The 23327-nt window shown below is 40.1% G+C and overlaps 1 protein-coding gene across 1 annotated transcript in view; it reads right to left on the bottom strand.

Moving 5' to 3' along the window:
* Positions 1-23327, bottom strand: part of LOC149775265 (uncharacterized) — a 155547-nt gene that overhangs the window by 47130 nt on the left and 85090 nt on the right. The window contains exons 8-12 of the mRNA XM_089944380.1: positions 23235-23277; positions 22816-22874; positions 21378-21451; positions 12471-12581; positions 11783-11829 (exon numbers count right to left, since the gene is read on the bottom strand). Coding sequence (XP_089800506.1) covers positions 11783-11829; positions 12471-12581; positions 21378-21451; positions 22816-22874; positions 23235-23277 — 334 coding nt within the window. The remainder of the gene's footprint in view (positions 1-11782; positions 11830-12470; positions 12582-21377; positions 21452-22815; positions 22875-23234; positions 23278-23327) is intronic.

Consider the following 23327-nt stretch of genomic DNA (forward strand, 5'->3'; position numbering starts at 1 on the left):
AGAAGAAAAATTGGACGAGTATCTGGACGAAGCTTGGAGTCTCATCTCGAACAAAGACGTGTTGCACCAGTGGTATAAAGACTTGCATGAACATTCTTGTCCACCATTAACCACTCAAGAGATCCATCGTATCGAAGCTCTCCTGAATCAGAGTGAGGAAACAGAACGAATAACCGTTTATTCGTCAGACATTTTCAAGCAAAAAGTCAGGATCGAATTGACAACGTATTATTACCTGTGAAGAAGAAGAAGAAGAAAAAAAATACACACAAATCAATGGATACCTGGGAACTTTATTACTTTTGAACCACAGTTCGTATACGGCTTCTTGGAATCCTGTCGTCTGTGCTAAAGATGAACTCCCTCATCGCAAACCTCAAGACCATCAAGCTTACGTGATCAACACGGACGACAGTCATCTCCCAGGAACCCACTGGGTAGCCGTCTACTTTCCTCAAGAAGGATGTGTGGAATATTTCGATTCGTACGGATTGCCCCCTTTGGAAGACGATATCATTGACTTTATGAGAAGAAATGCTCAAACCACCCGATTCAATAATGTGAAATTACAAGGCACAGATTCCTTGGTGTGTGGACAGTACTGTGTGTATTTTCTGCATCATCGCAGCCTGGGCTATTCCTTAGAACATTTAGTGACTCATTTTGATCCTCGTTCTTCTTCTAGAAATGATGTGAAAGTAGATCGATGGTTTTGTGACCATTATGCTTATCTTTTGTCTCAAGCTAGGAAACGTAGTGTCCATCAATGGCCTAATGATTTCCAAAATTGGAAATCACAATTTCATTCACAACGTTGTCAGCCCTGTTCAAGGTAGATTGTATTTGAAGAAAAAAATGTTTGATGTTTTGAAAAAAATGTTTATTGTTATAATGTTGGATTATTGTTAAAAAATATGTTAGAAATGTTGTTGTTTAGTGTTAAGTAATTTTTGAATAAAAAATGTTGTGTTTTGAAAAAAATGACTTTGTCTTTTGTTTAGGTATAAGAATGTTGGATTAATGCTCTTTCATTTCTTACTATCCCTCTCATGACACTCACTGAACGTTGCGGCTCGAAAACCGTAGGGGATGTTTTCCTTCACGTCCGCGCTTTGACTTTAAGAACCGGGGGTTGTTTCAAGTCTAACCATCCATTGTCGACTCATCCTCCTACGAAGATGTGCTCCAAACTAGCTAAGCTCAACGAAGCCTACGTGAATTTGCATAGGGTCAGACACAGTCTGATACCGAAGCCAGAAGAAATAGAGAATGTGAGAATGTTAAAAGTCACTGAAGACCTGATAGAAGAGCTCTTCAGAGAAGAAATGAACAGGGAAAAAGAAGAATGGACAGAGAAGTACAGACTTCAGAGACAGCAGCAACAGCAGCAACAACAACAACAACAACAGCAGCAGCAGCAACCTGAAGCTGACAGAGGCTTTGTCGATTGTCGTTTCGACACCAAAGAGTTCTTCTTCTCTTTCCGAAGAAGCAGACCTATTGCCAGAAAGTCTATCCTCAGAGGACATCGCATTCTTAGAAACTAAAAAAGAATGCCATAGCAAGCAAAAAAAACCAGCTCTTTTCAGGGCTACCCAATACTCTAGAAAAGAAATAACGATCGATTTGCCAATGTGTGTAGGTAGAGTAGTGTGAAAATAAACACTAACTCTTTATTGATAGTGAGAGTGTATGTGTTTGTGTGTTAGTGTTAGTAACAGTTCACGTAAGTTTAGGTCAATAGTAGATTAAAATAATGTATTTTTTGGTGTTTGAGGTGTATATTTGGGGTTAGATTGGATTGCTTTGCGTATGTAAATAGTCTATTGAAGTGATTTATAAAAAATTTTAAAATAGTGATGGGTAACATAAAAAAGTGAGTGAGTGTTTCTTTTAGGTCCGCGCGTTGTTTTTTTTTTTTGGTCATGATCTAGGTAAGATGACTTGTTTACTGTTTAAAACCGGCTTGGTGTATAATTTTAAAATTTCTACTGAGTGCGGCCACCACCAACACCAATTAATATAGAAAAAAGGAACAGGACAACTTGTGCAAAGAAATAATGCTAAGAAGAGGAAACGATTAGCAACCCGGCAAGCCGTGAACAAAGGAATTGCACAGATCTAAGGAACTCTCACAAAGGAACGATAGGAACACGCAGTAAGATAGTAATATATCAGACAAAGGAAATCCAGCCAAGCAGCCCGCCACGCAGCCATTTTGGATCATACCACCTCGTATAAAAGCTAAGTACTTTAGTACAAGGTAGGAAAATTACTAAGCCTGCGGGCAATTAAAACTCTATGCTGTTTACATCTCACTATAATATATTTTACCTTACTTGTACTAAATTCCGTATCTACTCAATTTGCCGCCTATTCTCTTAAACAGTCTCTAAGAAACATACTAGAACCGACTGGATTGAACCCACACATGATACAAGCACCAAATATCATTGTGTGATTTTCAATCATAGAGAATAAATTCGACAAATTACACAACTAACCACTACCTTTTTCTTATAATAACAACTCTAGCTGTTAGCACTGTTCCCGAAAACAGGCACTAGGAAACACACTGATACCACGCCTGGTCAGAATCTCACAAATTACAAGCACAAGCTAACCGCTGTGAGATTTTCCGATTCACGGAACGTAACAGAATCTCATCTCTCATTGTTTCTTCATAACCACAACCACTATTAACAACAATAAGTAACCTAAACCTTATTCAAAACCAAAGTAGGAATGTCTCAATCAATCACAAACAAACTTAACTTTAACACTAGAAAACAAATTCTGAGAAACAATAGGCTTGAAAAGGAAATGAAATCACATAAACCTCCCACCCCTATGACACCAAACCCGCAAATAATCACGGGGAAATTGGATCTCAGTGAAAACTCCAAGCACCTTGAACTTTGCGAGAAGAATCTCAACTTCTCAGCCACTCCTGAAAGGAAAGATTTAACAACACCGCATCTAACCACCCCTGAGAGAAATGAACTAATTCAAATATCAGCAGCCGACTTAAGTATCAACTCAACTGTAAGTTTCAAAAACTTACTAGATCCATCGGCAAACAAGGACCTGGATGATACAATACCTATAGAAACACCAATATCGCCACTCCAAAAACAAGACCAGCCACCCACCCCCAAATACATGGTCATTGCACAATCCCCGGAAAAAAAACATATAGCCATGATAATAAGAAACCCACCGAAAATAGGGCCCAACTCATGTAACAAAGGAAAAACTACACCCAAAATGGGGCCCATGGTAACGATAACTCCACCCATTCATATCAGTAACAACAAACCGAAATATCATAACAGTCAGACCCCTGGACCATCAAAACCCTTAACTGAAGAACAATTACTCAGCAGCCGAAACAAAACACAAGCTAACCCAACCACTAAATCAAAACCTAACGTGTGGGATGGCAAGGGTAAAGGGAAGGGACCCATGTTTACCAAGAACAAACCTGCCCCCCAAAATAATTCAAACTCACACCCCCACAAAGAACCAAAGAAACAGACCAAATTTTCATACCACCCCATAGAACACACACTTTATATCAGTAGCAACTCCAATAAACTGATAAACTTAACTGTTAACAGTCTCACACAGGCCCTCCTTAGGGTTCATCAAGGACAATTCAAAATATTTAGGCCAAACACAAGATACATAATAGTACACTGCAGCACTCGCAGTCAAATGGCCAAATTCCTAGAAATTGAAATTATTAACAACATTAGGGTTAACGTCGAAAGACACAAACAAATAGGGACAAAGAACATAATAACCAAAACACACAATAGCAACCAGACCCTCATGGCAATAAACAATAACACACGAACAAATGACTTAGCCACATACTCCCGCACGAACACCCCCACATTTAAAGCAGTTCTAAAACTCACAGGACAAAATAAAGGGATAAACAATGAAACCCTCACTGCCAAACTCAAAGACAGTGGTAACCCCATAAATAGGGCGTATAAACTCAAAAATCATTTAGGACAGGAAACCAATACAGCGATACTAGAATCAAATTCTCCACTCTCAACCATGATAAGACTAGATCACTCTGGGGCACGCCACCGCCTTGAGACATACATAAACAAACCCAGGTTCTGCAGCAACTGCCAACACTGGGGACATTTCTCTAACAGATGTAGATATACCCAACTATGCTACAAATGTGGGGGAAACCACAAAGATGTATGTTGTAGAACCACACCCAAATGTACCAACTGCAGGGGCCCGCACCTACCTAAATCCCACGAATGCCCCAACACTATCAAGGAATATCAAACCATAGATATCATGAACAACAAGCAAATCACGTATCATGCGGCGAAAAAACTAACCCCCAGTAATAAAAATTACCACATCATGACCCCAAACAAACCAGCAACTGAAGCAACCACAGCCCAAACACCCAACCTACCAAGGTCAAACAAGGTCAAACAAGATCAAACAAGATTAAATAAACAAGGTACATTCTTAATCAAATCCCACAAAGACTCACAACTCCACCCCGAAGAATCAGATAACACTAACACCAAAAACAAATCACTGTCAAACCCGACAATAGAAAAGTTACTCACAGAGATCAAAGCCGAACTTATCAACAACCACCACTACATCGTGGATAAAATAACACAGATAATAAGCAAAATCGAATCAAATTTGAAGTTAACATAATAACCCTCAACACAAAAGAATCAATAAATGACCACCCCAATAATGGATTATACAACAAACCGGAACATTATAATATGGCAATGGAATGCTAGAGGCTTAATAAGTAATATCAGTGAACTCAAAGCCAAATTACAAAGCTTAGAACACAAACCAGATATTATATGCATTCAAGAAACAAAAATAACAAGTAGAACCAAACAAATACCCAAACTCCCAGGATATGCCCCAGGTCACTTCAAAAATCGAACCACGGGACAAGGAGGTGGGGGTTTAGCCATCTATATAGCAGATAACATCCCGAATGTAACAACAATAACCATAACACCAACCCCAGGTAGCAACGAAGCATTCGAAATTCAGTCCCTCATAATTCATACAGGCAAGGGTCAAATACAAATATTCAATATTTATGACCCAGGGGGAACATCAGGCACAGCTAACTTAATTACTTACAAACAAATAAATGATCACAAACGAGTAAATCAGATCGTCATCTGTGGAGATTTCAATGCCCATAACGAGCTATGGGGGGGCGGTGTGACGGACAAAAGAGGCAAATTGATTGAAGAATGGACCGCAGAATCTAACTTAGCCATTTTAAATGACGGTACAAAAACACGCCTTAACCCAGAAAACGGTCTCATGTCCGCCATCGACCTCACCATTTGCTCGCCATCAATAACCCAGGTGGCGGACTGGAGAGTGGATCAAACTGACCCCTTGGGCAGTGACCACTTTCCAGTAATAGTCACCCTGCAGATGACGGTCCAATACAACTCGCTAAAAAGAACCCCTAGATGGATATATTCAAAAGCAGATTGGACCTCATTTAATGAAACACTAAGCAAAATAGACACCAAAAACATAGAAAATGATAATATTAATAAATATTACGAAGACCTGATTGATACCATACTAAAGGCAGCCACCACTAACATACCCAAAACCAGTGGTAACCCACATAAACAAGGAGTCCCATGGTGGAATGATGAATGCAAACAAGCCATCACTGATAAGAAAAAAGCCCTCAATAAATTCAAACGCACTAAAAACTCTATTGATTTCACTATATATAAACAAAAGGAGAAAAACCTTAAAAACATAATTAAACAGGCAAAGGAATCAACTTGGCATAATTACTGCACGAATATCAATATCACAACTAGTACCAAACAAGTCTGGGATAAGATTAGATCAATTAGAGGAAAGACAACTAACACCACTCCAAAAATAGCTGGAGCCATTACTAATAAAGAAAAGGCTGACCGACTAGCTCAGCATTTCTCAGATATGAGTAGCAACACCAACCACACCCCAGCATTTCAATTACATAGGGACAAAGTAGAAAGAACCCATAGTAATCTCTTTAAAGACCTCGGTCCCAAAGTCTCGAACCTAAATAAAGACATTACAACTTACGAATGGGACCTAGCATTGAAAACCAAAAACGAAACTAGCCCAGGGGAAGATCAAATAGGATACACAATATACAAAAATATCCCAAATAACATTAAACAAACAATTATTAAATTACTAAACCAAATATGGACCTCAGGCAAACTACCCGATAAATGGAAACACGCAATAGTAATTCCAATACCCAAGCAAGGAAAAGACCCTAACGATATTAGCTCCTACAGACCCATTTCCCTAACAAACAACATTTGTAAGATCATGGAAACCATAGTCACCAACCGACTCAAACACCACCTAGAGAGCAATAATTTAATCTCCGATAATCAATGCGGATTTAGAAACAAAAGATCCACCACGGATCAACTAATACGATTAGAAACCGCAATTAAATTGGCGTTCAACTCCAAACGCAAAGCTGATAGGAATTTAATTGCAGTATTTATTGACCTCGAAAAGGCATTCGACCTTGTATGGACCAAAGGCTTATTAGCCAAACTCAACCACTACGCCATCACAGGTCGAATGTTTAAATTCATTGAAAACTTCCTCGCTGACCGTAAAATATCAACCAGAGTCGGCGACACCTACTCTGAACCACACACACTTGAAAACGGTACACCACAAGGGAGCGTACTCAGCCCAACCCTTTTCAACATCATGATTAATGACTTGGACACCAACTTAACATCAAAACTAATTGAACTCTCACAATTTGCTGATGATAGTGGATTATGGAGAGCAGGAAACCCTTCCAACCACAAAGTAATCAGCGATATTCAAACAAGTTTAAACAAAATAGGGAAATGGGCTGATAAATGGGGTTTCAAAATATCCCATGAAAAAACCATAGCAGTATTATTCACCACCAAACGTAAATTACAAAATCAGTTTCCCAAACTCACCATCCAAAATCAAGAAATTAAATTCGTAAATGTAGCACGATTTTTAGGAATGCATTATGACTCCAAGCTAAACTGGGGACACCAAATAAACGAACTAGTCAAAAGGTGTAATAAAGACCTTAACCTCCTTACAACCCTTAAAGGAACCACCTGGGGATCCAATCAAGAAACCTTACTAGCTTTATATAAATCGTTAATTAGATCTAAACTAGATTACGGATGCCAAATTTACAACTCGGCACCGCAAAATAACCTCAAAAAACTAGATAGCATACAAAGAAAGGCCCTAATTATTTGCACTGGTGCACTACCATCCACATCACTAGTGGAACTTCAAATCTTAACTGGAGAACTGCCGCTCCACCTTAGAAGACAAGAACTCACCCTCAGATATGCAGCCAGGCTAACAACACACCCCGACACACACTCCACCCGGCTAGCTATAAATAAATGCAACATACCTTTTAGAACTAAATTATCACAAAACATACCAGCAGGGAAATTAGTCCATCAATTAGTTGAACAACTTCCTATAGACAAACTCCAAGCAGAAATTGCAAATCACTATGACAAAGAACCATGGATAAATATCAACCCCACAGTTAACACCCTCATTACGAAATATGGCAATAAAAACGAACAGGAACTCAAACTAAACACAATCTGTACAGAAGAAATCAACTCAAAATATTGCAACTACATTAAGATTTACACTGATGGATCCAAAATTACAGAACCACCCAGAACAGCAGCAGCTTACGTAATCCCCGAACTTAACATTAAAGTAGGAAGAAGACTACCTAACCTCTGCTCTATATACACAGCTGAATTCTGGGCCATACTTGAAGCACTCAAATGGATCAAAGAGAACAAAATACCCCAAGCGGTAATAATAAGTGACTCGCTAAGCGTCATAAACTCAATACTTAATAACAACACCAAATCAAGAGAAAACTATCTTAGGCAAACCAATTTATTGTTAAAAATACTGAACAATAATAACTTACAAGTAGAATTTATGTGGATACCATCCCATATTAACATACCAGGTAACGATATGGCAGATATAACAGCTAAACAAAAACTAAACGAAACCACTCACATCAACCTAGATTATAGCATATGCGAACTCAATAGCATATCTAAAACCCTCATTGATAATAAATGGCAGGAATTATGGAACACAAGCACTCAAGGCAGGAAACTAAAAACCATCATTAAAGAAGTATGTAGAAATAGGAAACCACCCAAAACAAAAGGCAGTGAACAAAAATTCATAAATAGAATACTCACGGGCAAAACCAGGCTGGCTAACAGCTTCGGACAGTACATAGGACCACAACCACATAACCCTAACTGCTACCACTGCAGGGTCCCAGAAGACATAGAGCATATTTTTAACAACTGCCATACACTTGAAAAAGAAAGGGCTAAGTTTAAAGTTAAACAGCATAAAATTGGATCCCCTACAACATACCCAGAATTCTTGATGAACACAAACCCCAATATTAATCTAACATTCAAAAATATCATAAGTTTTATACACGAATCCAATCTACTCAAAAAAATCTAAGAAAGTAAATCAAAGACCAGTTAAAAATATAACAAATCACTGTTTGGGAATTATGACGGCCGGCTCGGTCTCGTGGGTTCACAGACTGACACAGCCGTTCATAGCCCGAATAATAAAAACCAGTTAAGGACGAATATTACAAAATCACTGTTTGGGAATTATGACGGCCTGCTAGGTCTCGTAGGTTCACAAACTGACACAGCCGTTCATACCCCGAATAATAAAAACCAATTAAGGCCACAAAAAATTAAAATAGGAAAATAGGAATTAATTAAAACAGGACTCCATAATAACATACAAACAACCATAAAAACAAGTTTTCATTCCAAACCAATAAGATAGGGAATCAAAATAAATAAGGAATTGATGAATAAAAAAAAAAAAAAAAAAAAAAAAAAAAAAAACAAAAAAAAAAAAAAAAATACTCCTAACCGTCTCCTTGTCTCTTAAACAACATCTGGCTGAACTTTTAAATCAAGTTTCCACAGCTATTTCTACTAACATACTCAGCCAAATCCAGGCAATGTTGGCAGACGACACTGAAGAATTTGAAACTTCCACGCTGGCAGCGGCCCTGGAAGTATCATCATCCAGCGGCGATGAAGCTGATGAACCTGCACCACCTAAACAGAGTGGAAAAAAGGAAGGCTCTGTCTACCGGAATATCGGACTGGGAAAGGCAATTGATGATATCAAAAAAGTGGGCCACTTCGTCAATGCCACAAGACCGGGTGTCCTAATGTGACCTCATCGCTGCCGACCAATCGTGGCGGGAGTCACATACTGCTTGGTTTGACACCTGGGGCATTTCAATCCAACTAAGAAACACGAGTGTGTGGTGTGACTATTCCCACTCATGTCTATTAGCCTTTCAGTCAGGTTGTTAAGGACTAGTTAGTCCTACACCTGAGTGGCTAAATTAAAAAGTACTCTTTGAGTACATAAAAGCCTGGGGGATGAGGCTCCTTTTCCTTCCCCCAGGAGTAATTAAAAATCACGCAGTGCGTGAATAAAAAAGTGGTACATGTTCAAAAGAACGAAAACCACTATAATCCAAATAACTAACTAACTAAGGTAAGATGAATTTTATGTTTTTAGGGGATGTTTTCCTTCACGTCCGCGCTTTCACTATAAATTAAAAACTAATCGTCAGTTGGGCCCATCGTCGACCTGTTAACAGCAAGAGAATGAATACAAGGATTGTGAAGCTGCTAGAACTCCAGATGCACCTGGAATATGCCAGGCGCATAGTAAACGAACTATCAGCGGAGGCTATCGTAGAAGAAGCAAGAATAAAGAAGGAAGAGGAGGAGAGAAGAGAGAGGGAAGAAGAGGAAAAGAAAATAGGAGAGAGGATGTCATACAATATTCCCGAGACAGAGGATTGGGGTGCTGAAGCGAATCATCCCGCCTCTGCACTCTCAAGACAAAAAGTAAAAAGAGACTGGAGTCAAAGATGTGTGTGTGGCGCCAGGCCTGGAAGGTGCAACCATTAGATAGGTGCATCTGGAGTTGAAAAAAACAGCCCTTTTAAGGGCTACCCAATACTCTAGAAAAGAAATAACTATTAATTTGCCAGTGTGTGTAGGTAGAGTAGTGTGAATATAAACACTAACTCTTTTTAAAAAATGTGAGGGTATGTGTTTGTGTGTTTGTGTTTGTAAGAGCTCAGGTATGTTTGTGTGAATAGTGGATTATGGGTTTCTTAGCGTATGTGAAGAGTATAGTTAGGGTTGTATTATATGAAATGAGAAAGTAGGGGGATGTTTTCCTTCACGTCCGCACGTTGTTCGGTCATGATCTAGGTAAGATCAATTTTTATGTCTTGGGGGATGTTTTCCTTCACGTCCGCGCTTTTTGTATAAGAACCCACAGTATTCGTCGTTCAAACCATTCTGCAAAGAATAAAAAAGAAGATGGCTTCGAACCACCTTAACAAAATGGAAAAATTGCAAAACGTCATGGACAATTTAGGAATGTTTGATCAAATGTTGGTTAACCTAAACGAGGATCACTACTCATATAGTCCCCATCGAGTGAAGATGGAGATAAACAATTTACGAAAAATGAAGTTAATCATCAGTGATCTGTTGAAAGAAATAAAGGAGGAGAAGGAGGATGAAGAGGAAAGGATAAGGATGAGAGCATGGAATGAAAAAATTGAAAAAGAAGAAGAAAATGAAAAGAGGAAGAAAGAAGAGGAGGAAGAGAAGAAGAAAGAAGAGGAGGAGGAGAAGAAAAAAAAGAAAGAGAAGAAGAGTGTAGGAGATAAAATAAGAACTTGGTGGAGGAAAAGAAGAAATTAGAAGAAGAAAACCCAAAGGCCCTTTTCAGGGCCAGCCATATTTCTCGAAAAGAGATAGCCTTTCCATTGCCCACCCTTTTTTTAAAAAATTTAAATTTAAATTTAAATTTAAATTTAAAAAAAAAATCAAAAAAAAATCCCATGTTCAATTTCCCTTGACGCTATAAAGTCCCACCCTGTTTAAATTCCTTTGACGCTAAACCGTCCCACGATTTTTCTCCATGTTAAATTTCCCTTGACGCTAATCTGTCCCACGATTTTTCTCCATGTTAAATTTCCCTTGACGCTAATCTGTCCCAGGGGTCTCTGTAATGCTAATTCCCATTGACGCTAATGCATCCCCCCTTACTACTTACATACATACATACATACATACATTCATACACCAATATAAACTGCCACACTGCAGACATCGTAGCGATATGACTGAAAAATTGTTAAAGCTACGTTAAAAATCCTAATCACACAAACAAGATTTCAAATTCAATATCAGACGTATTTGACTGTTTGATGTCTCTGTCTATGTGGTCTTCAACTTTTTTAAGTACGAGGATATATATATATATATATATATATATATATATATATATATATATATATATATATATATATATATATATAAGTTCACTCTCAATTTTATTTACTCGCATATTCTATGCACATCTTTCTCAATTCATTATTTTATTATTTTCTTAACACATGGACCAAGAGTCTACATGAGGCTCATGCCTAACCATTTCGACTTGTGGATTCTTTAATAATTTTTCTATTCTGTTTAAATTTGTTGAAACATTACTTTAATTATCGTTTGAAGTAATGTTTCATTACTGTTAATTTTAGCTTTATGAAATTAAATGTCTCAATGAATAACCAAACCTGCAGAGATCATCTTCTCTTCTTTGTATTAAGTGTGGTCCGACAGTCTACAAGGAGAAAAAGAATGATACTTATCTCTTCAACTTTGAAAAGAGAAATATTTCTTGTGGTGTGTGTGTGGATGGGTCGATGGGTCGGTGGCTGTAGTAACAAAGATGTGTTTATCTTAATTTATGGTTCCTTTTCTTTTCTTTTTTCTCTCTATATAAATCATTAAATAAAATGCAAGCTCTATATTCTTGCATGATTTGCTTTTTTGTTTTCTTTTCCAGAGACTATCATCAAGAACTAACTATACAGGAGAGAAATCGTTGTTTGAAATGCTTAAGAACAGAAGTTGCTCAAAGACTCTATCTTTATCAACTTTTGAGACTTTTTTTTATCTTAGATTAAGATTTTTTATATACTCTACTGTGAATCCTTTTTGTTTTAAATCGGTGTTATTATCATCATGTGCATGTGTCCACTTCCACCCCAACTTGTTGTATACTGACGTATGCAGCTTCTTTCTGACCCACTCATTAAACGTACAAGACAGTCACGAAGTGAAATGCAATTCCATGAAAGAGCATCTTTGCGCGACCATTCTATGAGGCAATCGACAATATATTTAGCATGTGCACAGCGTCTAAGATAGGCAAAATAGATATACAGGCTGCTAGATACTTGGGTATGTATATATTCCTACCTCCTTCAGCTGTAAAACCAGTCCTGCCCTAATTGATTCGATGATGGCTGGCGTACCTCCTTCTTCTCTTTCCTCAATATTTGCCAGATAGACTTGTCGATCACTTGTGACCTGTCATGGTAAATCTACGTATGATTGCATATTAACAAATACACAAGATTGGGAGTGATAATCGCTTGAGAAATGTTGGCAATGTCGTGCAAAGAATAAATACTAATACACTGTTAAGGGTACAAGCAGTCCAAAAGCAAACATGTATAGGTTGATGTCATTTTCTAGCAACAAAATATGTTTGTTTGCTTCTTTGTGTAACGGCAATTACTTATAGCTGTTTTAGAAACAGGTGCGCAGTCACCAACTCTGAATACAATAACAGATGATGGAGCATTTTAGGTTAAGATTAATGCATTTCAACAGTTATTAATATTACCTGTTCCCAGCAGACTACCTTAAATAGTTAGAGATAAATCAGACCGGAAGTGGGACACCATAAGCTTACCATTGTTACCATTACTGACTCCAAGCAGAATCATTCATTTTGATTTGGAACTGACCAATCGTTATTCAGCTATAAAGTTGTTTAACAAATGGCATATAATATGCTAGCCCCCAGGACCGTAACTATCTTCAGTTTTAAATTTGCTTTTCGGCTGGCGGGAAGCAAGCAGCCGTATTTGGAAATTACATTCAGTCCCACCCAGAATATTTCCTTTATTTAACCGCTGACCGGTGTAGATAATAAATTTTACACGGACTTTACAATCCCACCCAAAACATTTCCTTTATCAACCGCTTACCGGTTCGACAGCACATTTTACACAGACTTTACAACCCCACCCAAACCATTTCCCTTATTAACCACTTACCGGTGTAGACAGTAAATTTTACACAGACTTTACAATCCCACCCAAAACATTTCCCTTGTCAACCGCTTACCGGAGAAGGCAGTAAATTTTACACAAACTTTACAATCCCACCCAAAACATTTCCCTTGTCAACCGCTTACCGGAGAAGGCAGTACATTTTACACAGACTTTACAATCCCACCCAAAACATTTCCCTTATCAACCGCTTACCGGTGAAGGCAGTACATTTTACACAGACTTTACAATCCTACCCAAAACATTTCCTTTATTAACCGCTTACCGGTGTAGGCAGTAAATTTTACACAGACTTTACAATCCCACCCAAAACAGTTCCCTTATCAACCGCTTACCGTTGAAGGCAGTAAATTTCACACAGACTTTACAATCCCACCCAAAAGATTTCCTTTATTAACCGCTTACAGGTGTAGGCATTAAATTTTACAGACTTTGTAATCACGCCCAGAACATTTCATTTATTAACCGCTTACCGGTGTACACAGTACATTTTACGCAGACTTTACACACAGAGACCCACATTTTGTTTGCTTTTTTCATCATCATCATCATCATTGGCGACTCGGTCTCGAAAGACCATGCGAATAGCGCCCTTGGGGTGTTGCCTGTCTCTGTTGGCAACGTCTGCTGTGGCTGTGCAGGCCTATACCTGAGTGACAGTCCCTACTGCAGTTGGTGCAGACATACTGGGAAGTCTGCATTACTGTGGTTGCTGTTGCGTTCTTCTTTCTCTTACGTTTCTCTGCCACCAACTGGCCTCTCCTCGCATCAGCGACTGATATGCCATTGTTTACCATCAGTCTCCAGGTGCCTCGGTCCTCAGCCAGCTCTTCCCAGCCATCGGGTGAAATGTTGCATGCCTTCATGTCCCTCTTGCACACATCTTTGAAACGGAGTGAGGGGCGTCCGACTCTTCTCATGCCAGTGGCCAGCTGTCCATATAAGATGTCCTTTGGCAGCCTTCCATCCTCCATGCGTCGGACGTGACCCAGCCATCGAAGGCGGCGTTTAATTAGCAGGGAGTACATGCTGGGGGTACTTGCACGCTGCAGGATCTCGCTGTGTGGAACACGGTCTTGCCAGCTGATTTTCAGGATGCGTTTTAGGCACCGTATATGGAAGGAGTTGAGCCGGCGTTCTTGCCTCATGTAGGTACTCCACGTCTCACTTCCATATAGAAGGGTGCTGAGAACGCAGGCCTGGTAGACTCGGACCTTGGTGTGCTCTGTCAGCGCGTTGTTTTCCCAAACCCTCTTTGTTAATCGAGCCATGATGGTGTTTGCCTTTCCATGCCTTCTATCCAGCTCCATATCAATCGAGAGAGTGTTGCTGATGGTTGACCCTAGGTAGGTAAAGTTGTTGACTGCTTCCAGGGTGACACCGTTGATTTTGATTGAAGGGGCAATGGTGGTATCTCGCACGCTGACATTTGTTTTTTCCAAGCTGATTGTGAGACCAAAGTGCGTGCGGGCAACAGCAAAACGGTCTCCCAGTCTCTGGAGGGCTTCCTCGGTGTGGGCCACAAGAGCTGCGTCATCTGCAAAAAGCATCTCCCTGATGAGCACAGCTCTCACTTTGGTCTTTGAGCGCAGTCGTGCCAGGTTGAACAGGCTCCCATCAGACCTGGTGTGTAGATATATGCCATCCGTGGACGTGTCGAAGGCGTAGGACAGGAGCAGGGAGAAGAAGATCCCAAAAAGTGTTGGCGCCAGCACGCAGCCCTGCTTCACACCACTGTTAATTGGGAAGGAAGTTGAGGATGATCCATCATACAGGACTGTTCCCTTCATATCTGCATGGAAAGAGATTATCATGCTGAGGAGTTTTGGGGGGCAACCGATCTTACTCAGAAGTTCGAAAAGGCCCTTCCTGCTGACCAAGTCAAAGGCCTTGGTGAGGTCGATGAACATCATGTAGAGTGGTTGACCTTGCTCTCTGCTCTTCTCTTGGAGTTGTCGTAGGGAGAAGATTATGTCTGTCGTCGACCTGCCTGCTCTGAAGCCGCACTGTATTTCCGGGTACACACGGTCTGCCAGCAACTGCAGCCTGTTGAGTATGATGCGGGCGTACACTTTACCAACAATACTCAAGAGCGAGATCCCTCTGCAATTATTACAGTCACTGCGGTCGCCCTTGTTTTTGTAAAGGGTCACAATTGTGGCATCACGCATGTCTTGGGGGACTACTCCTTCCTCCCAGCAGCGGCAAAGTAGCTCGTGCAGTGGTTTAATCAATGCTGGTTTTCCACGTTTGATAGCTTCGGGCGGGATGCTGTCACTACCTGGTGCCTTGTCGTTTGGAAGGCAGTCGATTGCTTTGCTGAGCTCCTCTAAGGTTGGCACTTTGTCGAGCTCTTCCATGGTGGGCAGATTCTTTGTGCTGCTGAGGGCTGCATCAGTGACTGACGTTTCTCTGGAGTATAGTTCTGAGTAGTGCTCCACCCATCTGGCCATATGTTGCCCACGGTCTGTGATCTTCTCTCCCGTCAGGGATTTCAGGGGAGCGACCCCTTTCACTGTAGGGCCTAGAGCCTTCTTGATGCCACTGTACATGCCTTGGATGTGTCCGGACTCGGCACTGCGCTGGATCCCTTCACACAGTTGTTGCCAGTACTCGTTCGCACACTGTCTAGCAATGCGTTGGGTGTTACTTCGGGCACTTCTGAGAGCAGCAAGCGTCCGTTCATTAGGGCATTTTTTGTAAGCTATGAAGGCTTTTCGTTTCTCCTCGATTTGTGGTTCCATCCTTGATAGGTGTGCATTGAACCAGTCCTGGCTGGGTCGTTCCTTCTTGCCAAACGTTGACATAGCTGTACTGTAGATGGCACCCTTCATGGTGTTCCACTTGGCTGTAGCGTCATACTCAGGCAGGTCCTGGAGAGCCTTGTTCAGGGCAGACACATACTCCTCCACCTTGGCAGGGACTGACATCTGTGCAGTGTTTATGCGAGGACATCCTTTTGGTTTTGTGCGGTGTAGCACGTGTGGCTGTAGTCGCACTCTGCTGCTCACAAGGGCATGGTCAGAGTCACAGTCTGCACTGTGGTAGGTTCTGGTGGAGAGGACGCTGTTAAGGGCAGAGCGCCTGGTGATGACCAAGTCGAGTTGGTGCCAGTGATGAGATCTGGGGTGTTTCCATGACACTTTGTGTTGTGGCTTACACTTGAAGAAGGTGTTTGTGATGCACAGGCCATGGTAGGTGCATAGCTCCAGCAGTCTCTGGCCGTTTTCGTTGGTCTTTCCAGTGCCATGATATCCGAGGCAGGTAGGCCAGGACTCGTGGTCCGCACCTACTCTGGCATTAAAGTCGCCAAGGAGGAATAGTGGTTCATTTTTGGGGCATCCTTTGATCTGTTCATCCAGCTGCCCATAGAACTGATCCTTCACGTCTTCTGATGACGTGAGGGTTGGGGCGTAGACACTGATGATGTTGACAGGACCTGAAGTAGTGGTGAGGCGGATGGACAAGAGACGCTCAGTGCCCCCTGTTGGAGGTTCAACCGAGGCGAGGAGATTGTTTTTGATGGCAAAGCCCACTCCGTGCTGACGGGGCTCCTCAGGTTCTCCACCCTTCCAGAAGAAGGTGTAGTTTTCCTCTCTGAGGGAGCCACTAGAGGCGAGCCTGGTTTCCTGGAGGGCAGCTATGCTGATATTTAGTCTGGTGAGTTCTCTATCGATGATGGCCGTCTTTCTGGTATCGTCCACTTCTCTGAGGTCGTCGGAGATGCCTGTACACATGGTGCGCACATTCCAGCTTGCAAATGGAAGAGCTGGAGTCTTCTTTATTGGTTTCTTGTTTCTTTTGTCTGGTGTGGAATTACCATCTGCTTGTCATGCTGAACAACACACTGAGCTCCAGACACCCACTGGAGCAGGCAGACGATGGCGGGTCAACACCTTATTGACGGGGGGCTGCCCGGCTTGAGGCGGGCGATAGTTGGCCAGTGGGACACGATGATCCCTCCCACCGTCAAAGCTGACCCGTGGCGCCCCTTCCCTACGCCAATTGGGTGGGACTTATAACCCGTAAACTGTCAGCTTCCGTGTTGTTTCCTCACTCAGTAGCGAGACTGGAGTGTCCTCTCCAGGGCGCAAGCCTGGGCGTGGAATATGGAGATCCTGGGCTGCCCAGACGTCAGGATCCCCCTCTCGTCCTTGCTGGTGGGGTCCAAAGGAATGCTGAGCATGACATTTGGCACCAGTTTGGATGCAGGAGCTGCCGGAAGGAGGTCGTAGTCGACCCCCAGCCGCCTTAGGGGCTCCACTCCTGATTTTCTGTCTGGGTTTACTCCCGTAGCCTTTCCTTCTCCCGAAGATATCCACAAGGCAGTGGAGCCATAATCCAATGGATGGGACTTGGTTAGTTTTGAATCAGAGTTTCCTTCTCCTAGATGAACTGCCTGACAAGGCTAACGAGCTTCATCTGCCCGGGTTTGGGGTCAGAGTTTCCCTTCTCTTAGACTGGTTGCCTGCCAAGGCTAATGAGCCCAGTCTGCCCACCCAGTTATACCGCCGGGTACTCGGTCGCGCCACACAGCAGGCTCTGTTAAAACAGGGGGCACCGCGTGAAGGTGCTGCTGTGGACACAATAGTGTAGGAGAGGCCATATGCAAGTAACCTCCTGCTCCGCAGAGCGAGACAGTGGTCCTGCGGCGATCACTACACCTGGGAAGGAGAGGCTATGAGAGACGCTTCACTTTCCTTTGGCAAGCGGGACGTCAGGCCCAGGCCACGCACCCCCCTTTTTTCATGCATGCAAATATAAATTTGCGACAATAAATCGTTATCTTAGCCATTTGCAGTCATGGAGTGCCCTTTGTGAATGTGTTAATTGTTTCGTATAGTGCTTTCATTATGTTGTTTCAACTCTTTCTGGTCAAACAATTATATATACAATCTTGCATATACATGATACGCCAGGGCTATACAGTTTATCAATGCGGCACGATCCACCTATTAAGAATTTTGCATGCTATTCAGGATTCTCTCGTCAAGATATATGGATCCTAGTCAAGTCTAACTGACTATATTTTACATATAAAAGCTAAAACATTTTGGACATTTCGAATGGTGTGTTTGATGGCATTCGACTATACAAGTGTATACGGTTCCTTTTATTCAGAACCTCTGTGAGATCTAAATAATGATGTAACTAAAATCTAGCTTTATCTTCTTCATGGCTTTCAGCGTTATTTTATTGGTTTGTGCAATACATTCATATTTTGTATTTATCCATTGAAAGCGCAACAACATAATAATCCATAGTTTTTCCATGTACAGTTTTTCTGATTGTTATTACTCCCCATTTGAGCCGCATTAAGGCAGCACAACTTATTTATTAATAAGTTCATTGAATCTGCATGGGAAAAAAATCACATATTCTTACTATCAGATATATTCGAGAAAAATGAATGACGGTGAATAAATACGTTCTCACTATGACGCAATTATCGAACTCACACACGAACTTCAAAACTATACACCTTTGAGATTGAATTATGGCCGTAAATCGCATATGATTTCGCAAGGTGCCAGGCACTTTCCGTTGACTTTATCATTTTGACGGCACTGTTCATGCGATTATTTAATTTGTACTTAAGATGCATTTTCTCCATTTTTTAATTTGTAGAGATGAGAAAGAAGATGCAATATCGACATTCGTCCAATCTCTGTTAGACTTCACAACGCTATGACACACTGAGGTAACAGGTGGTGCCACATTAATAATGTAAGAAAAGCAATGAACGCTTCATTTTAATATGTGCAGTGAAGTCTTAATTTTACAAAGGCTGATATGATTACACTTCCAGCATGATGATATTATAAGATGGCCATCAGTGGTGGATCTGGGCATGGGGCAGAGCAGACAACCACTGCTCAACTTGCACTCCCAGTTCCTAATAAATTGAGAGCGAACAGCCGAAAAACTTCCTAGAGTAAGTTTTCTTTTAAGTTAGATGGTTAAACGTGTGCCCTGGAACGACTGATTCGTGCGAACGAGCCACTATCATAAGTATAAGTGTGGCCCTAAACTACAAAGAACAATGGAAATGTTAATCTACCCTTTAATGAAAACTTACTATCCTATTACAATAGGAGAAACATATAGAAACATTATAATTTAAGCTATAATATAAATTCCTACGGTGTAGAATGCTTGATTTTCGTGACTAAATAACGCCGTTTTAAAGGGTCTCCCAAATGCTCACAGATGATCTTAATTTTTGAGGACGTCGAATACTGAAGACTATGGAAAAATTAAATCTAACAAATCTCTCAAGCTAAAATCAAATGTAAGTATCCCCTTTTATTGTCAAGCTACTGCGTCAACAAGATGAAAACATATGCGTCATAGACAAATTGATTCATTAATCATTATTACAATTGCGAAGACTGGACATCAAGATGACACAATATTTACATAATAATGTATTATGGGTGTAGAACATAGAGCCAATATGATAATGTACAATCTGCATATCGCCCTTGCCACAGTACTGAAACTACTCTTCCAAAAGAAGTTAATGACATTCTCTCTGCTTAGGATAGCGGAAATATTACCGTCCTCACCCTCCTTGAATTGTCTGCAGCGTTTGACACAATAGACCATGATATATTTCTTCACCGTCTCCAGCATGTATTTGCATCCATGATACAGCCTTACTGTGGTTCAAGTCCAACTTTTGGTCAACAGGACACAAACTGTGTCTGCAAATGAAATGCACTCCAGCGCAGTTAATCTATGTTGTGGTGTTCCACAGGGGTTTCTTCTTGAACCCGTTCTCTTCATTATGTACACTCAGTCGCTCTCAAGTGTCGTATATCATCATCCAGTGTCTCACCATCTGTACGCTGATGACACCCAAATATACAAATCTAGCTACCCATCTGAAGTTGATGCTACCATCCAAGGTGTAGAGAGGTGCATTTCTGATGTGAAAATATGGATGACATGTAACAAGCTGCAGATGAATGATGATACAACTGAAACCATTCTGATCACAACAAAAAGACTTTCTCATTCACATCCTTTACCTCAAACAATAAATATCAGCAACACCAACATTAAATTCACACAGTCAGTATGAAACCTAGGTGTTACTCTGGACAGTACTCTCACATTGAACCAGCATGTCATGAACATATGCAAGACTGCATATCTTGAGCTGAGACGCATCAGCTCCATTTGCACATATTTTTTAGCTGATGCCACTAAAACACTTGTGTGTTCATTAGTACTTTCAAGACTGGACTATTGTAACTCAATTCTGTCTGGTTCATCTCAATATCTACTCAAGAAACTTCACAAAGTTCAAAACACAGATGCTCGGATCATACTTAAAGTACCACGATCAGAGCACACCTCCACGCTGCTCTGTACCCTACACTGGCTATCCATTCGATCCAGAATCAAAAACAACATTTGTTCTCTGTGCTACATTTCACTGACGGACTCCAGTCCAACATACCTATCCGACCTCACCCATGTGTACACACCAGCAAGATACTTACGCTCCTCTTCGGACAATCGTATACTCATTATTCCCACTATGAAAACAAAGTCATATGGACACCTTTATTTTGCATACCAGGGCCCAGCAACGTGGAATGAATTGCCCACTGAACTTAGACACACAGACACAGTGATCCCATTCAAGAGTGCTCTTAAAACTCACTTATTTCGACTGCAAGAAAAAACTTAAGGACCTAATAATGTTTCCCACATTAAATATTTTCAGGATGTTTTTTATGTTTTCTAATTTCATGGCGTTTTTTTAATCATATCATTGTATATGTTTTTAATGTTTAGATGTTGTCTAATGTTGTAAAGCGCTGAGAGCATTCTAAAGATTAGGCGCTATACAAAGTCCTCATTATTATTATTAGTATTATTATTACAATTTGGAGTAAATATACGAGAAATAATGATTTTATTCTTTGAATTTTGGTAAATAGACGCATGCAACTTTGATTAAAAAAAATATCTTCGAAATATGTACTTTTGTTTGTTATGGTTGAATACTTACAAAGCGAACTGTTCCACCACCAACTTTGTCTGGCACCGAGTTCCGAAACATCCACTTCTTTGCAATTAAAACACCTACAGTATCGTGGGAAAAATGATAAAAATAATTATAACATCCCTTGTTTATAAAAAAAAGAGATTGTCTATCTGTCAGTTAGGAATGAAATTTAAACTTCCACGGATAATAACTGTGTCGAAGCAAACATTTTCCTTTATTTTAACATTGCATTGCAAATATAAACTTGTTTCAGAATTGTTTCAAATCTTAGACACGCTAAATGCTTAACCTTTTTATGGGGTGATACTTGCGAGTATAGTTAGAGGTTAACATTTCCATGCTGGTAAATAAATAAGGCTGTAAACAAGTAAATACACAATACATAGATCATATCGAAATCAATTGGGTTTCTGAGATACACTGTATATTATTATGTATATTTATCTGAATTGTTCGTTTGTTAGTTTTAATATTTGTATTCCATTATATGTGATGTAATGTAACATTGTTTGCTGGACTTGACCTAGTCAAAAATTGAGTTGATTTCTGCTTTACATGACTGACTCTTTAAAAAAAATATTTCATTTATGTAAACAACTAGAAATAGCTTCATTATACTCTATGTTTATGAGATTATTAATCACATTATTATTCAGGTAAACAAGAAGTGGTAAACATGTTGATCAGGGTCAGGGTTTGTCGAGATTCCCATGTGAATGTTATAGGATTTTGTGTTGTAATAAACAAGGCTCATTAAGATCATTCTAGAAGGCTATTTTCCATTAGGTAATGTTCGATTTTAGAAAATGCTACTATGACCTGAGGTCAAGCAGAGAACTATATTATGTTGTGACTATGAAGATTTTACAAGTTATGCTTTAACATATAGAACGTTAAGTTTTATTATGTTGTGTCCAGTTTGGGCTAAATTTTATTTTCTTCAAATTATTGAATTTAAGTACTTATTTTCTCTGCAAATGCAAAAGAGCCCTGACGAAATTATTGTATAAAGACATTCACTGGATTTATACTGAATTCAAACCTGGAATAATATTTCTTTGATTCAACAAAAGACTGTTGACACATCAGCTCTTCGCTGACCATACCAGATACGCCATCGCCTTCAATTTTGGATCTAATCAGGGCTTGAACTCAGTTTCATTCGGGACCTTTTATTACTAGTACTTGGGGTTTTAATTCTTGGGTTACAATTTATATTTAATTCGCAATACCTTAAGTTCTTTTGTCTCAATTTTCACTTCGTATTCTAGGGAAGAAAAAGTATTTGTTAAATTTAACAAAGATTGTTCTCTTCACACTTTTTCGTTACTTATTTTAAGAGCATAGACTCGTAAAAATATTATATTCCTCTTTGCTTAAGCACTTTTCAGTAAAATTAATTATAAAACTTTATGACATTATGTAAACAAAATTCGCATACCTAGAGTGCCTGGTCCGCCAACAAATTTGTGTGGACTTAGAAATACAGCATCTTTGAATCTGGAGACAGAAATGACAAATGTAGCATAAATGACCTGTATTTACTTTTTATGTACAGGGTTATTGTCCACCTTGTAAATACGGCTCAACAGTATCTGCTTTGTTTTCAAGCTGGTGATCTCCATAATAAAATGTGCTACAGTTCAGAAATGTAATTAAACTCTGTAAGCATGTAATCCAGTGATATTTAATATTTGTAAACGGACAGGAAATTATCAGGGAGAGAGAGTTTATTAGGGACAAGTTCTCAAAAGGCGATATTATTATAGAACGTATGAACATCATTAATCATTTTAAACAAACAGACAAATCGATTGTGCGAGGCATGTATCAATTTTATATATATTACTAACGACTTACGCCAGCCTCCCAGGCGGATTCATATCTATTGTGAGATAGGGACCTGAAATATATTGATAACAAATAGGGCTCATCACGTGTAATAAAAAGTAT

The sequence above is a fragment of the Sinohyriopsis cumingii genome, chromosome 19 (genome assembly GCF_028554795.1).
Source record: "Sinohyriopsis cumingii isolate HCF-2022 chromosome 19, ASM2855479v2, whole genome shotgun sequence".
Taxonomy (NCBI): domain Eukaryota; kingdom Metazoa; phylum Mollusca; class Bivalvia; order Unionida; family Unionidae; genus Sinohyriopsis; species Sinohyriopsis cumingii.